The sequence below is a fragment of the Arachis stenosperma genome, chromosome 5 (assembly GCF_014773155.1).
Source record: "Arachis stenosperma cultivar V10309 chromosome 5, arast.V10309.gnm1.PFL2, whole genome shotgun sequence".
NCBI lineage: Eukaryota > Viridiplantae > Streptophyta > Magnoliopsida > Fabales > Fabaceae > Arachis > Arachis stenosperma.
This window is the reverse complement of record NC_080381.1, coordinates 53,410,550-53,425,001: the sequence shown is the minus strand read 5'-3', so window position 1 is coordinate 53,425,001 and position 14,452 is coordinate 53,410,550. Positions and strand designations below refer to the sequence as shown.

The 14,452-nt window shown below is 29.1% G+C and overlaps 1 protein-coding gene across 1 annotated transcript; it reads left to right on the top strand.

The window, feature by feature from the left end:
- The first annotated feature begins 6,763 nt into the window (after window positions 1-6,763).
- LOC130982044 (peroxisomal adenine nucleotide carrier 1) lies at window positions 6,764-9,772 on the top strand. Its single transcript, XM_057905887.1, has 5 exons — window positions 6,764-7,014; window positions 8,023-8,254; window positions 8,597-8,743; window positions 8,851-8,996; window positions 9,083-9,772. Exons 1-5 carry the CDS (start codon window positions 6,872-6,874, stop codon window positions 9,360-9,362), a joined length of 948 nt encoding a protein of 315 aa, XP_057761870.1. The 5' UTR covers window positions 6,764-6,871; the 3' UTR covers window positions 9,363-9,772.
- Window positions 9,773-14,452: the final 4,680 nt, after the last annotated feature.

Genomic DNA, 14,452 nt, shown 5'->3' with positions numbered 1-14,452 from the left:
ATTGGGAGAATTTTTGGGGAGTTAATTAGTGCCCAACCATATCTTGCAAAGTAGGGTCAATAGAGTATTGTGTCTCAACCTAGAGCAAGTGGTGGCAAGCCACTGCATCTACCTAGGAAAACTCGTTTCTCAGATAAATAAAAATGCATATGTCATAATCATTCAATATCAATCAATCATTATCAATACAACTTTCGTTTATAATAATTTTGACATTCCGCACTTTCTCAATCAATCAACATTAATTTCATCATCATTCATACCATATTCAACTTCATTTAAAAGTCTCAATTCAAGTTCTTCCCTTTGTAACCCCCTTCATTGTATACTCTTTCTCCTATACTTAAAAACTAGGAATTGAGACTTAGAAGGTAGTTATAGAGGTTTGGAGAGTTAGAGAATCAATTAAAAACTAAAAAAAAAAAAAACACACTTTTTAAAAAAGTTGGGGTCATGCGTATGCATGTCCATGCCTACATATGCATCATGCATGGGTGTAAAGAAGCCAAAGTCGCGTACGTAAGCACTATCGGCGTACATGAGCTCATGAAACAGAAGGGATTTCCGCATACGTAGTCCCTTAGTTGCATGCGTGTGAGTATGAAAATAGCATTTTCGCGTACGCATGTTCGACCCCGTGTACGCATGAGTGAAAATCCAACATTTTCGCGTATGCAGACTATGTCCACCTACGCAGGACGTCTAGGCAAATCCCAGAGTCCACGTCGCGTGTATATTCGCGTACGCAAGTTAAACCAAGGTTTTAAAAAGAGTATGCAAACAATGGATTTTGACACCAAACTTCAAAAGCGCATATTTTCATTAAAAATGATTTTAGTTTGTTTTTTGAATGTCATAAACTGTATAGACTCAATTTTCATTTGAAATAAGTTTGACAAAATTTGAGATTTCGAAAATCAAGTTATGACCCATTGAAATTGGTCAAAAATTAAATCAAGTTTTTACCAAAAACACTAAACCTCTATTTTTACCAAAACCTCAATCCAAAACCAATAAAACACCCTCCAAAACAATACCAATTACATTTCAAGCAATGTCATATCCATTTCATCTCTTTCACAACATACCAATACTCAAGTTTTATCATTTTCATCCCAAATGATCCATAACCAAAACAACACAATTCCTTATTCATCAAAATATCATCATCACAATTCATTGTCATCACCAATCATCACAATCATTAATAATCAACATATTCTCATAATAAACTCAACACTATCACCCAAAATCACTAAACCTTAACAAATTCACATAGTTCAACTTATCCTACGGTTAACTAACCTAAGTTTTCACATAACATTACACATTATCTATGAAAAACTAAAACCATATTTTAGCCAATTCCTCCCTAAACTCTGAACACCTCAAAATTCTCAGTTCAAAAGTTTCAAGTCTTTACCAATCAGATTTTCAGCTCCCAATACTCAACTCAAGCCTCCAACTTTATCAATTTGGTTCTAATTCACATAATTTAATCTAATTGCATATAATATCACCATAATTAACAATAGAGTTTGTTATTTTAATAATTTTATAAGGGTTAAAAGTTTCTATTTTACCGACAGATATTTGAAACAAGACCTAACAAATTTTTAAAATTAATTCACACCTACCATTACCAAAATACAAATTTTCAATACCAAATCTCAAAAATCTTTAAAATTTAAAAAAAAAGGCTGGATAAAAAAAATACAATTATATAATAATTAATTTTTAATGTACATGCAATATTTTGATTTAAATATGCACATAGTATATGTAGTTAAATTCAAAAGCAAACATACTACTAGCACACTTGAAAATGTGTTAAAAAATACACGCACACATACACACATATATATATATATATATATAACGAGTAATTTAACGACTAATGTTTTTGTATAATTAGTATTTTTATACTACTGGCACACTTGAAAATGTGTTAAAAAATACACACACATATATATATATATATATATATATATATAACGAGTAATTTAACGACTAATGTTTTTGTATAATTAGTATTTTTATTTTAAAAAAATCCTAACCCTAAATAATCTTTATCATAAATAATAGTATTATGTGAATATTAAAAATTAATTATTTTTAAGGATGACAACACCCTCCAAAACTTGCAGCTACCTATTCCATTCCAATGAGAATAGGTTGTCTACATGACAGATTTTATTAGGTGACTAAATAAATCAAAATTAATGTGTATCCCACTGTTATATATCCAGTTCAATAAATATATAATATAAATAATATATGTGCATAAAATTTTTATTGAGTATCTTATAAAAATTTTATTATATTATTATAAATATATTTAATTATTAATTTATTATATTTTTTATTATTAGAATAATTTTAACTACTTTTTTTCCAAAGATAGATTGATTAGAAAAAGAAGCTACAGTGTTCAAAGAGGGATAAATACAAGAAATTGGGATTCTCCCATACTAATTGGCAAATTTTACTATTTTAATAGTTAATTGTTTAATTAAAAAATATAAATTTACATATATATATATATATATATATATATATATACTAATTTTTAGTAGTTAAATTTTTGTATATATATAATATTATTCTTATTTTTAAACATATCATTTTAAGATAATATTTTATATTATATATTTATATAAATTTATAAAAAATGATATTATTAAAATAGGAGTTATAATATCAATTTTTTTAAAACTAATCTTAAATTTAGATAAATAATTGAAGTGTCAATAACAATTTTATTCGCGAATATTCAATTCGATCCAATTTAATTGGATAATGTTATCAGTTTAAATTGTTACAGGTAAGATTAGGTGACTGAGTATCGAACTAAAAATTTTTTATTTATATAAAAAACCTTTAATCATTAAATAAAAATTTTTAATTAAAAATTTAACACTTTTATTTATATAAAAATTAAATTTTTTTGTTGATATATAAATATCAAATTATAAATATAAAATCTCATTAAATTATTGAATATTATATTTTTTAATAATTCACAAATAAAATTAAATATCTACAAATTAAAAACGAATAAAATTAAAATTGACATATAATAAATTGATAAATAAAATTAAAATTAGTTATTTGAATCTAAATTCTCTCTTATTCTACCTATTGTCACTATAAACGACAAATAATACCAAACTAATAAAAGAAAATTGTCTAGAATATGCTGCTTGTATACACACAGCACACGGAATGGGAATGAACACGGCACCCACGTTTTCTTTGCTCGCTTGTTGCTGTTCCATTTCGGCAACAAAATTATTATTATTATTATTATTATTATTATTATTATTATTATTATTATTATTATTAAAAATGTTTTTTAATAATATTGAGTAAGTATTTAACAAAATTCTTTTTCATATAAAATATTGACACAATACTTTAAATTTCAATTTTATATGTGGTATTATTTATTATAATTAACCGTCGTATAAAATAGATAATTAAAATATTAATCTTTATATCTTGACAGCCAAAATATTGAGTTGAAAGTATATTCTTATTCTTCTTTTCCTATTTCCGAGAAACAACGATATAGGTGCTGCCGTCCCATGCTTTATCAACCATCTTTGTAAGACGCATAGCGGCATAGGTCCAAAATCCCTAACATTTAATCCATATTTTCCTTTTCGTTTTCCTTTCCTTTTCATTGTTGTATTCCTTTGGAGCCATTGACCACCCTCCTTTTTATTTTATTTTCATTCTCCTCATATATATGTAATTGGAATGTGTCGTCTACTTATTATATCAAGTGTCTAATTTTAATAAAATATATTACTTTATAGAATAATTAAAATATATTAATACTAAATAAATTAAAATAATTGATTGATAATTTACATAGAAAATATCTTCTCAACTGAAATAATATTGTTATAAACGAATTAATTTTGATATACTATTTTTAAAAATTGTAAATCTTTTAAGTAATGAAAAAAATAACAAAGTCAATATAGTTAGATACCAGGATTATTTTTATCTAAAAATAATAAATATATAATTTATCAAAATAGATAGAAATAAAGAAAATTACACATTATGTTTGAATATCTTATGTAAAAAGGTATTTTTATCTATCAATTATGTTTGGGTATTTTTTTGGTGACTAATTATGTTTGGGTATAACAATATAAAACTACTTTTTTGTTTTATTACATGAAAAACATCTTTTTTAAAAGGAAAAAAATCTTTTAAAAAAATGTAAATAACAGCTTCTCAAAAAAGATATATTTTTTTATTTTACTAGTGCTTTTACTTTTACTATTAGAAATTTGCCAAATACATTAAAAAATAAAAGAAGATTTTTTTTAATAAAATAATGGCGCCCAAACATGCACTATGAAGTATGAAATGAGACATGTGTAATTTTGGAGAACGAAATATTAATTAATATGAAAAAGAAAAAAAATTGGTATTTATAATATGATTTGGAATTTCGTATTGATTATAAAATTAAGATAAACTCAATTCAAAAGATATAATTTGTTATCATTTATATTAAATGAGTTTACTTTAATTTTTTTATTTAATTAAATTTGAAGATTGTGATAGGCTTAGAGAAGGGGTTGAATTTATGCCTTCCTTTTAAGTTGCTATTATGACCTTTTTAAATCAAACTTTTAATTCTGATTCTGTTTGTACTCAACAGTGAAAATTTATGAGACAATTTATTTTTGTCTCATGAATATCAGAAAACAGAACATAGTAGAGAAGAGAAAAGCTAACACCAGCATATATCTTGGTTCGATTGCCTTGTGCTATGCAACCTACGTCCAGTCTCTTCCACAACAATGGAGGAATTTCTACTATAGTTAAAAGTATTACATACACCAATTTCACACTCAAGTTCTAACCTAACTTGACATTGGCTATGCTAACACCCAACTATTCACTCTTAGTGCTAACCCAACTAAGAAAGGGATACCCTACAGGTACAAGATACAAGACACTTAACTAACCTAAAGAAATCAGAAAATAACTCTAGGCTTTTCTCTCAAGTGTATCACTCAACCTTTTTCCACTCATGGCTTTTACTTGAGCTTTCTCACTTATGCCTTTTCTCACAAGAAATTACAAAAAGATAAACATAGAAAAGTACATCACAATCTGTAAAACATGAAGGAGATTGACTTCATCAACAGCCTCTTAGCTATGTGCAAAATCAGATTTGCAAACCTCAGATACAGTTCTTCAGTATTGGCCGAATGCTTCTTTGAAAGAAAGCATTATCCAAGTAGAGAAACTTCTTTGCAGAACACTATTCTCAAACTCTGATTTTTCTCTCTTTAGTTCTAAATAAGTAGAAAGTCTTCTTTTATCTCCTTGCATGTTGCTTGGTTCTTCTTCCTAGGTCAACTCCTTGAGCCTTGAGCTTCACCAACACACCACATCACCTTTTTTCCAGTTAATCCCCAAATTGAAAGTTTGAGTCTGACCTTCTTTCTTGACCGAAAGCCTCATGACATCATAAACAGATGTTTCCAATGGTAAAATCCTATCTCAGCCATTGAAAACCAACTTGATCCCCAAGATACACTTGTGATCGTGGATGCACAACAGTGTAGAACAGAGAACACTTTTTTCATTTATCCAAAAATGGTAAAGCAGAAGATTTGAGATGAAGTGAAGAAAGTAAGTTGCATGCAAATGGAAATAAATCACCTTTTAATTTCTGACTTAGTTTAATATGGATTGATGTGGGTGATTAGATCTTTACTTTATGATTAAGCTTTCTCTTTCTTTCTTCTTTGATAAAATGAGCAGCAAAGGAAGCTTTCTCTCTCTTTTTCTTTTTGTGTATTATCCGAAAGACCAAGCTTGCGACCAAGAACTCTCCTTTTCTTCTAGGATGTGAACCCTAGCATAGCCATCTTGTCATGCGTGGGTGAGAAAAGAAAAGAACGAGAATAGAGAGTTGGTTCCGTGAAGAAGGGATTAGTTCAGATGCAAATGAGTTTTAGTTACTTGGTTAGCCACTAAGTTAGATAAGGAATAGACTTGGATCACCTAATGGGCTTGTTTATGAATATGGGCTCACTTCATCAAATACGAGGCCTTTGAGATTAGACTTTCTCTTTCTTTCTTCTTTGATGAAATGAGTAGGAAGGATGAAGCTCTCTTTTTTGTGTTTTGTTGCTGAAGCAATAAGAGAGAGTGAAGACTTCAATCTTGTATGAGAAGTTTGGTAGGATCAACTTGGGTTGATGAACACGGACTTGGATCGGGTTTGATTTGCTTGGCCCGTTGGTTCCTTTCTTTGTTTTCTTTTGGGCTTATGCTTCTGTTATCAGCCCACCAGCCTTGATGCCTTGATCTAATTTTATCCAATTGGGCTGCTGAATTGATTTGTGGCCTGCATCACTTCAACCAAAATAATCAAAACTAATTATTTAATTTACCCAATAAATTAATATTTATCATTATTAATTAATCTAGTTAATTTCTTAACTCAACAAAATTCAATTTGAATTACAAAAAATTTATACGTAAAGAAAAAAATATTAAGATCAATATATTTTATCGATTTAAGTTAATATTTTGGACTAACATATAACTTTTATATTATTAGAATTTAAAATTTTGAATTTAAATTTTAAAATTTAATTTATAATATTTTAAATTGATTAAATATTAATTAAAAATAATAAATTCTATATTTATTTTATTTAAATAAAAGAAAAGAAATCCTTAGACAACTACTGTTCTATATAGTATTTAATATTGTATTGATGTGAATATTAATATGATATCAACCTACCAAGTTGTCATTTTTCTCTCTCCTTGTTTTCTTTTCATCTCTCTGTGATCCGGGAAGAAGAAGAGGAAGAAGAAGAAGATGAACGTGGATCTGGAGTCGCTGGCGGAGGCCACTTCCGGTGCCATTGGATCACTCTTAAGCACCACCATCCTCTACCCTCTCGACACCTGCAAGACCAAGTATCAAGCTGAGGCTCGTTCCCATGGCCGCCAAAGATACAAGTAAACATCCAACTACCCCATCTCTCTCTCTCTCTCTCTCTCTCTCTCTCTCTCTCTCTCTCTCTCTCTTATTATTATTATTATTATTATTATTATCTTTGCGATAATTCCCCCACTTTTGATCCCTTTCATTCATAATTCAATCTTTGTTCTCGATTCTCAATTCTCTTGTTAATATCGGTTGAATTTTATCCAGTGCTTCAACGCTCTGAACTGATCATGCGGAGAAGAACGTCGAATCAATTCATTTTTTTTTTATTATGATTCATATTGAGTATTTGTGTTATAGTTTTTTATCTATTGTGAGACCAGCTACCTGCATAATTGCCCTTCTTTTTTAGTTTCATGTATTTCTGGCTATGTATTAGTATCCCATTTTTCTCATGTACCTATTCAAGAATATATGGTACTTTCTTTGGGAACATGAAAGGTGCAACTTTATATATGATCAAGTTTTATCGTTCAAACTGTTGGAATGATTCTAGTTTCGTTTATGTTGGCCCCTTTTTGCATTACAGAAGGTCCGAATTAGAGGTAGAGCTTTTGAGCTTTGATATAAATGTCCCATAATTCATATTACCTCCTTTAAAAAGGGGTCAATTTGTACAAAGTTGTGTGTTAAAAATAATGTATCTAAACATGTTACTTTGTCCAAATTGACAGTTTAGTAGTTGTTGTTTTCCCTAATGGGATGGAGTACAAAAAGAATGGCCCTGGGTGTGCTTTTTGAAAAACATTAATTGGTCGTCTGCATAGTCTTGATTTTAAATTTAAGCTTCTAGAATGTATATAAGCACCAATCTGGATCAACATTAATCATTAAGAAATGAAGTGACAAAATTAGTAGAGAGATTGAATTGAGGAAAACTGTGTTATAAATATCAAATTTTTGTATTCTTGCTGAATATGCAGGGTTAATTAATAAATAATGTACGTATCTGGTGGAATGTTTGTTTTTTTTTTTTTAATATACTCGTAATTTCATTTAATTTGCTCTTAATTCTTCAGGAATCTCTCTGATGTGTTATTGGAGGCAATAGCAAATCGCCAGGTGCTTTCGCTTTACCAGGGCCTCGGAACAAAGAATCTCCAGTCCTTCATTTCACAGTTTGTCTACTTCTATGGTTATAGCTACTTTAAAAGACTGTATCTGGAAAAGAGTGGATACAAGTCTATCGGAACAAGAGCAAACTTGCTAATTGCTGCTGCTGCTGGGGCTTGCACAGCTGTTGTGACTCAGGTGAGGCAGCATTAACTCTTCCAAGTATCTATACCAATTATTAGTATGTGTGTATTGCTGTCTGAGCTATGATGAAGTTGTGATTCAAATCTTTTATGGTTAGGGTGTCATGGTATATAGAACCCAAAGGAGAGGATCTAATGCAACTTTAGAATAAAATAGTTTCCATCATTTTGTTACAGGGGAATAAAAAACATGTTATTCTATTAAGCTTGTGATACTTATATGGGTGTTTACTCTATTATATGTTACAATCTATAACACATTATTTTCTGTTTTTGCATGATTTATATGGTAACTTATTAAGTTTAATACAAGAGAATCTCATTGATGACTATGTAGCCCCTGGATACAGCTTCTTCAAGGATGCAGACAAGTGACTTTGGAAAGTCTAAAGGGCTATTGCACACCCTTACCGAAGGCACCTGGAGTGATGCTTTCGATGGCCTCAGCATTTCCTTGTTACTGACCTCTAATCCTGCAATTCAGGTAAAGTAATCTGTAGCCTGTGCATGTTCTTTCTGTTAAGTTACATTTCAGTTGGAAATCTCTCTTGAGACAGAAATAGCTTAATGTGTAATTATCATATCCTTCAGTATACAGTGTTTGACCAGCTGAAACAACGAGCACTGAAGAATAAACAAAACAAAGATGATAAAGCATCCCTTTCTGCATTTATGGCGTTTGTTTTGGGTGCAATTTCCAAGAGTGTGGCTACCTGTTTAACTTATCCAGCCATCAGGTGTATAAAATTGTTCACTGCTACTTTTGTTTGGCTTGTGAACTTTGTTTCCTAGGACCGTTCTGAGCTCTTGTTTTTGCATATAGGTGCAAAGTCATCATTCAATCTGCAAACTCAGAGGAAGCAAACACCAAAAAAGAGATTAAGAAACAACAGAAAACAATCTCTGCAGTACTCTATGGAATTTGGAAAGCAGAGGGCATATTGGGATATTTCAAAGGATTGAAGGCTCAGATTTTAAAAACCGTTTTGAGCTCAGCACTCCTCCTAATGATCAAGGAAAAGATTTCTGCCACCACTTGGGTTCTTATACTTGCAATTAGAAGGTTTCTATTACTCCCTAGCCCTAGGGTAAAAAGCTTGTAAGTTATAATAGTGGTTATTGGAGGAAGGAGCTTCAATCCATTGTGGATAGTGGATTACGGTTGGTGCAATGTCTACCGAAAGAGTCATTTTTCTGAAGCTAAGGCATCGAAAATGAATTATGACTTCTCGTTGGTCCTCTTTCCATAGGTTTTGATATAGAATGACTACTCCAAGAAATTAAGGAAATACTGATAGAGTTAAGCAATGAAGAAACTCTTCAAGATAAATGCGTTGTTAGTATTGATTTGTTTCATTTCTTGTTTTGGGTTTGGCTGATGTATATGCTGTGAAACCTTGAATTAGAAGGGTGTTAGTTAAGAGTAGCTTAGGAGTTTTACAAATAAGCACCCTTTTTTTGTGTATGTACTCACATTTATTCCCTATTTATAAATTTTGAGTAAGTTTTCCTAGTTTTCAAGTGTGATAGATTTCATTTTAGTATGTTACTAAGTACCCATAGTTCTATGCCCCTTTTTTTCGAGTGAGTCTTTCACTCTCAAATGGAGCTACATATTGCATTAGTAAGTTTCTTTTGTTTTCATGCTTTCTTTCTGTTTCTTATTTTAGATGGATAACTTTTCCTACTCTCCAGTTTGTCACTCATTCTCCTGAAATTCATCGAGCTATGTTAATAAAATTAGGTTGCTTAGGATGATTTCTTAAACTGCATCCTCTTTTGCGTCCCTCTGGTGTGTCTGGTTGCATGTTCTGTTTCTTCTTGTCATTGAATTTTAGCATTTATTTTTCACATGTAAGATGTTGGTTTAGATTTCATTTTGAATTACTTGATTGTTTCTGTGCGTCTTGTATCTAGTCTTGTTTGGATGTTTCATAAAATTGTGCTAAACAAGCTGGTTTGGAAGGGTGTTCATCACGTTGTCCAAAACCAATGGCTGACATGAGTGACTAGTGATGCAAATTTGATCTTTATTTTAGCTTTTGTAATATGATTGGACTATAGTGAACAATTGTAATATGGTGAATACTTGATGTTGTCTTATCTAGCCTCTGAATCCATGTTTTGTTAAACCATGAAGGGACATGGCATCTAAATACAGAAGAAAATGGTACGCAATCATCCGCAGTCTCCTTTCTATTTCTTCTTGCATGTACTTTCACCTTTGGCAAAATATTAGTGCTAGATACGTAATATATGCATCACTAGCAGAATTAATGACATGCAGCATTAGTATCAATAGTTCAATACTATGAAAGCCCCAATAATTTATTGCAAGTCTGTAACACACTTTCTTTACCATTTGTAAAAAGAGAAAAGCTCCACGACCAAGTAAAATATCTAATTAAGTTGTTATCGGGTTTTAAATTTATGTGTGCGCATTCTTTTTTACTCATGTTGCTGCTGCATTTTCTTCTTCTTCACACCTGTTGTCGCCACCACTACCACCTCCCCCTTCTCTTTTTTTATTTGAATTTCTTCTCCTCCTTTTTTTTCCTCCTCCTTCTCCTCTATCTTCATCGTCATCGTCTTTATTATCATTATTATCAATATCATTATTGTCATCATCATCGTCTTTTTCTTATACGTATTACAGTTCAAATCAAAATGCATTGAAATTCTTAATGATGACGACATACAAATTCATTTCAAAACAAGCTCATACCAAGTACACCTTATTTAAATATAGAATGCACTGAAATTGAATCCAGAATGCACTAAGATTACTTAATGATAACTCAAAACTCCTCCTCTTCCTTCTTCTTCTTCTTCATTATCATCATTTTCTTCTTTTCTTGTTCATCTTCTCCTTTTTATTTTTTCTTCTCATAATTCTTGTTTTACTCTCTTAACAAGAATAAAAAAAATCAAATAAAGAAAAAGAAGAAGAAACACATAATGTTGCAAAATCAATCGAAAAAGAAAGAACTTACATTTATTCAACTAAATAAAATTGCAATACAGTACAAACAAGTTCATTCAAATATAATATAAGTAGATCTACTAAAAGAAAAAATAAGAAAGAAAAGAAGAATAAAAAAAGAAAAAAAATACAGCATTAAAAAAATGACAATTTTGTACTTTTATAGCAAAATTTTGGTGTCAAAACGAAAAAATTTATGTGTTATTATTAAGAAATTTTGGTATTATTGTTCTGATAAATTTTGCTTAACTCTTTCTTTTTCTCTTCATCTTCCTGTTTCTTCTCTTTCTTTTTCATCTTTTTCTTATTCTTATTTTATTTTTTCATAAATTTTTTGTTTTGTTCTTTTAAAAAAAATAAAACAAAAAAAAAATAAAAAAATAACTGCAATATCACATGAGAAAAAAGAAAAGAAGAAGAAGAAACAAAAATAAAACGCAACATCAATACCAATAAAAAAAGGAAGAGGCACATGAAAAAATACAAAAAAAACATGAATAAGAAGAATAGCATAATTTTATGCACATGTTATGTGAGTGAGTTTTATTGGATTTGGACTAACATAATTAAACTTAATTGTCAAAAAAATTTGAATGGCTAACGAGACTCTTATGAAATAGTTAATGGGCCTATGAAAGGCTCATGTGCTAGCTTGTAGCTTGTAGACGGTAGCTAATTAGCACCTAAGTAAAACATATCCTAAGATTATTTCTGCGAGAACTACTCAAAGCACAGCTAAGTTCGACCAAAAAAAAAAAAGCACAGCTAAGTTTCCTTACCATTAGGGACTCTCTTTATTAGGTAAAGATAGATGAGATTATCATGAAAAATAAGTGCACACAAGCAACGTCTTCATCTTACATGGATCATTACAAGTTTGCAACTAGACATCTTGATGAGTCAATTAAATTTGTTACCAAAAGTGTGCTATGTGGTTGACTTGACTTTAAATTTGTGCTTCTTTGGTGTGTTTTTTTTTCTTTAGTAAGAGAAGGGGCAATAAAAGCCCAAGAGATTACAATTAGAAACATAAGAAGGCAATATAGCCACAATTGAGGCTTGGATAAATGACAGACTTACCTGTTTCATTGAGAGTTGAACTAGGGTTTGAGTCTTAAGTGAAAAATATAGAACTCATGTACTAATAGTGATAGTGATAGTGTGTGTTGTGTAAGGCCAAAAAAAAAAAGTAACATAATTTTTCTAAAATTAATTTGGATTGGTCGAATAATTAACTCACTCGTTCACTTAATTAAATATTGAGATTTGAATTTAATATTGTATATGCAATAACCCATTATTGATCCACAATAAATTAGTCATTATATTGTCGAACTAAAAATATCGTGGAGAAAAATAGCTCCTTTAACATTGTTAGCAAGAATTATTCTTAAATAGTTGGGTGGTTGATTTATAAACACAAATCCAAGTTAAATCTTTCATACCTTTCTTTACATTTTTGGTTTATTTGTCAATGAAATTTATCAAATCCTTCAATTTCTTTAAACATATTTGACTCTAATTTAATGTGATTATATCTTTTTGAAAATTTTTTAAATATATCGATATACTAATATTTTAACAAATTTTAATCGTTGACCTTAATTATATATTATATATATTTTTTATAATTAAGATCAATAATTATACTAAAATATCAGTATATCTAAATTTTTTTTTATCCTTTTTCTAGAAACAAAGAAATAGATAATACCCGGTTAATTTTACGTTACTAATATACATTAATAGAAAAGAAAAAAAACACACGCACTCCCACCAATACCAAAACTGACTATAAAGGACATAGATAAAATTTTCTCTATTTAATAAACCCATCGTCAATTGAGCATTGGCATTTGACACGGTGAGTAAATAATCCTACCCTACATATTATGTAAGTGTTTAGAATGGCATATGATGGCATAATAATATGAAAAATCTAATTAAAAATATTAAAAAATATTAAATATATTGTGATAAAAATAGGATATGGATGTTTATTTACTATGAACGACTCATATTCTCAAGGAAGAAGTACATTAAAGAAGTATTAAAAAAAATTAAAAATATAAATATGTTAGAACTTTTTTTTTTAAAATATTGGACTAAAGGTGGTGTTACCCACTAGAATGATCGAAATGGAGAGTTTAACGGCGCTATGGGAGCTGTCAGATGCTCCGAGAAAGATGTCAAAGCCGTTTTGTGGAAAATGTCACTGACGTGTTGATGAAAACGTCACCGACATTTTGTTGTGTATGATCAACACGTGGCAGATTCCTCTCTCTTCCCACACGTTGATTAAAACGCCAACTCCATTCGTCTTTCATTCTTTCTTCTTCAGTCCATAGTCTCCATTATTCATTCTGTTTGAAGAAGTTGGAAGTTACCAATTTCTTACCCTACATTCCCACAATAAAAAAAGGCAACCCCACATTCCCGCAACAAGCAGTCAAAGATAGAAAAAAATTAGTATTTTAAACGTTTTATTAGTAGTTAGTTAGGGTTAATCCTATTGTTTTGAACTAAAAGTAAAAAAAAAAAACAGTATATAATATTTTTAAAATAATTTTTTGATTACATAGATAAATAAATTAATTATTAGTTGATTAGGAGTAGTTAAAAAATATATTTTTTTGTTATAGTTATAGTAATAGTATTGATTGTTAGCGTTGATAAATTATCGTTAGTGTGTATTATTCGTTGAATGTTAGTATACATTTTTTTAATTTTAATTTTGTTTAATTATTTTTTTTAAAAAACAGGATTTTTATTAATTTTAGTTTGATTTTATATAATTTATGTGACAAACAGGCCGCTTTAGAATTTTAGTTTTGTTTTAATTTTTACTTTTTTTTTGAAAAATAGACATTTTTAGTAATTTTAGTTATATTTTAAATAATTTATTAGAAAAAATTTAACAATTTTATTTTTATTTAAAATAATTGATTTCAAAACAAAATTCTTTATTTAATTCGAATATAATTTTTTAGTGATTTAGGTTTTTAGGTTAAAATTTAACTAAAATATATAGCCTTGATTATTATTTAATGACTATAGGTTATTTTAAAATTTTTTTATATAAAATATTAAATGTTTCAGTTTTTATTAGTTTAAATTTTTAGTTAATTTATGTGTAGTGCGTGAAGTTTTTAATAATAAAATTGAATTATATATATATATATATATATATATATATATATATATATCGTT

What these genes read in the sequence shown, in the direction of transcription:
- LOC130982044 (XM_057905887.1), top strand. Translation starts at nt 6,872, where the DNA reads ATGAACGTGGATCTGGAGTCGCTGGCGGAGGCCACTTCCGGTGCCATT. An exon ending in GCACAGCTGTTGTGACTCAG is followed by an intron (nt 8,255 to 8,596) that starts GTGAGGCAGCAT and finishes ATGACTATGTAG; the next exon opens with CCCCTGGATACAGCTTCTTC. An exon ending in CCTCTAATCCTGCAATTCAG is followed by an intron (nt 8,744 to 8,850) that starts GTAAAGTAATCT and finishes CATATCCTTCAG; the next exon opens with TATACAGTGTTTGACCAGCT.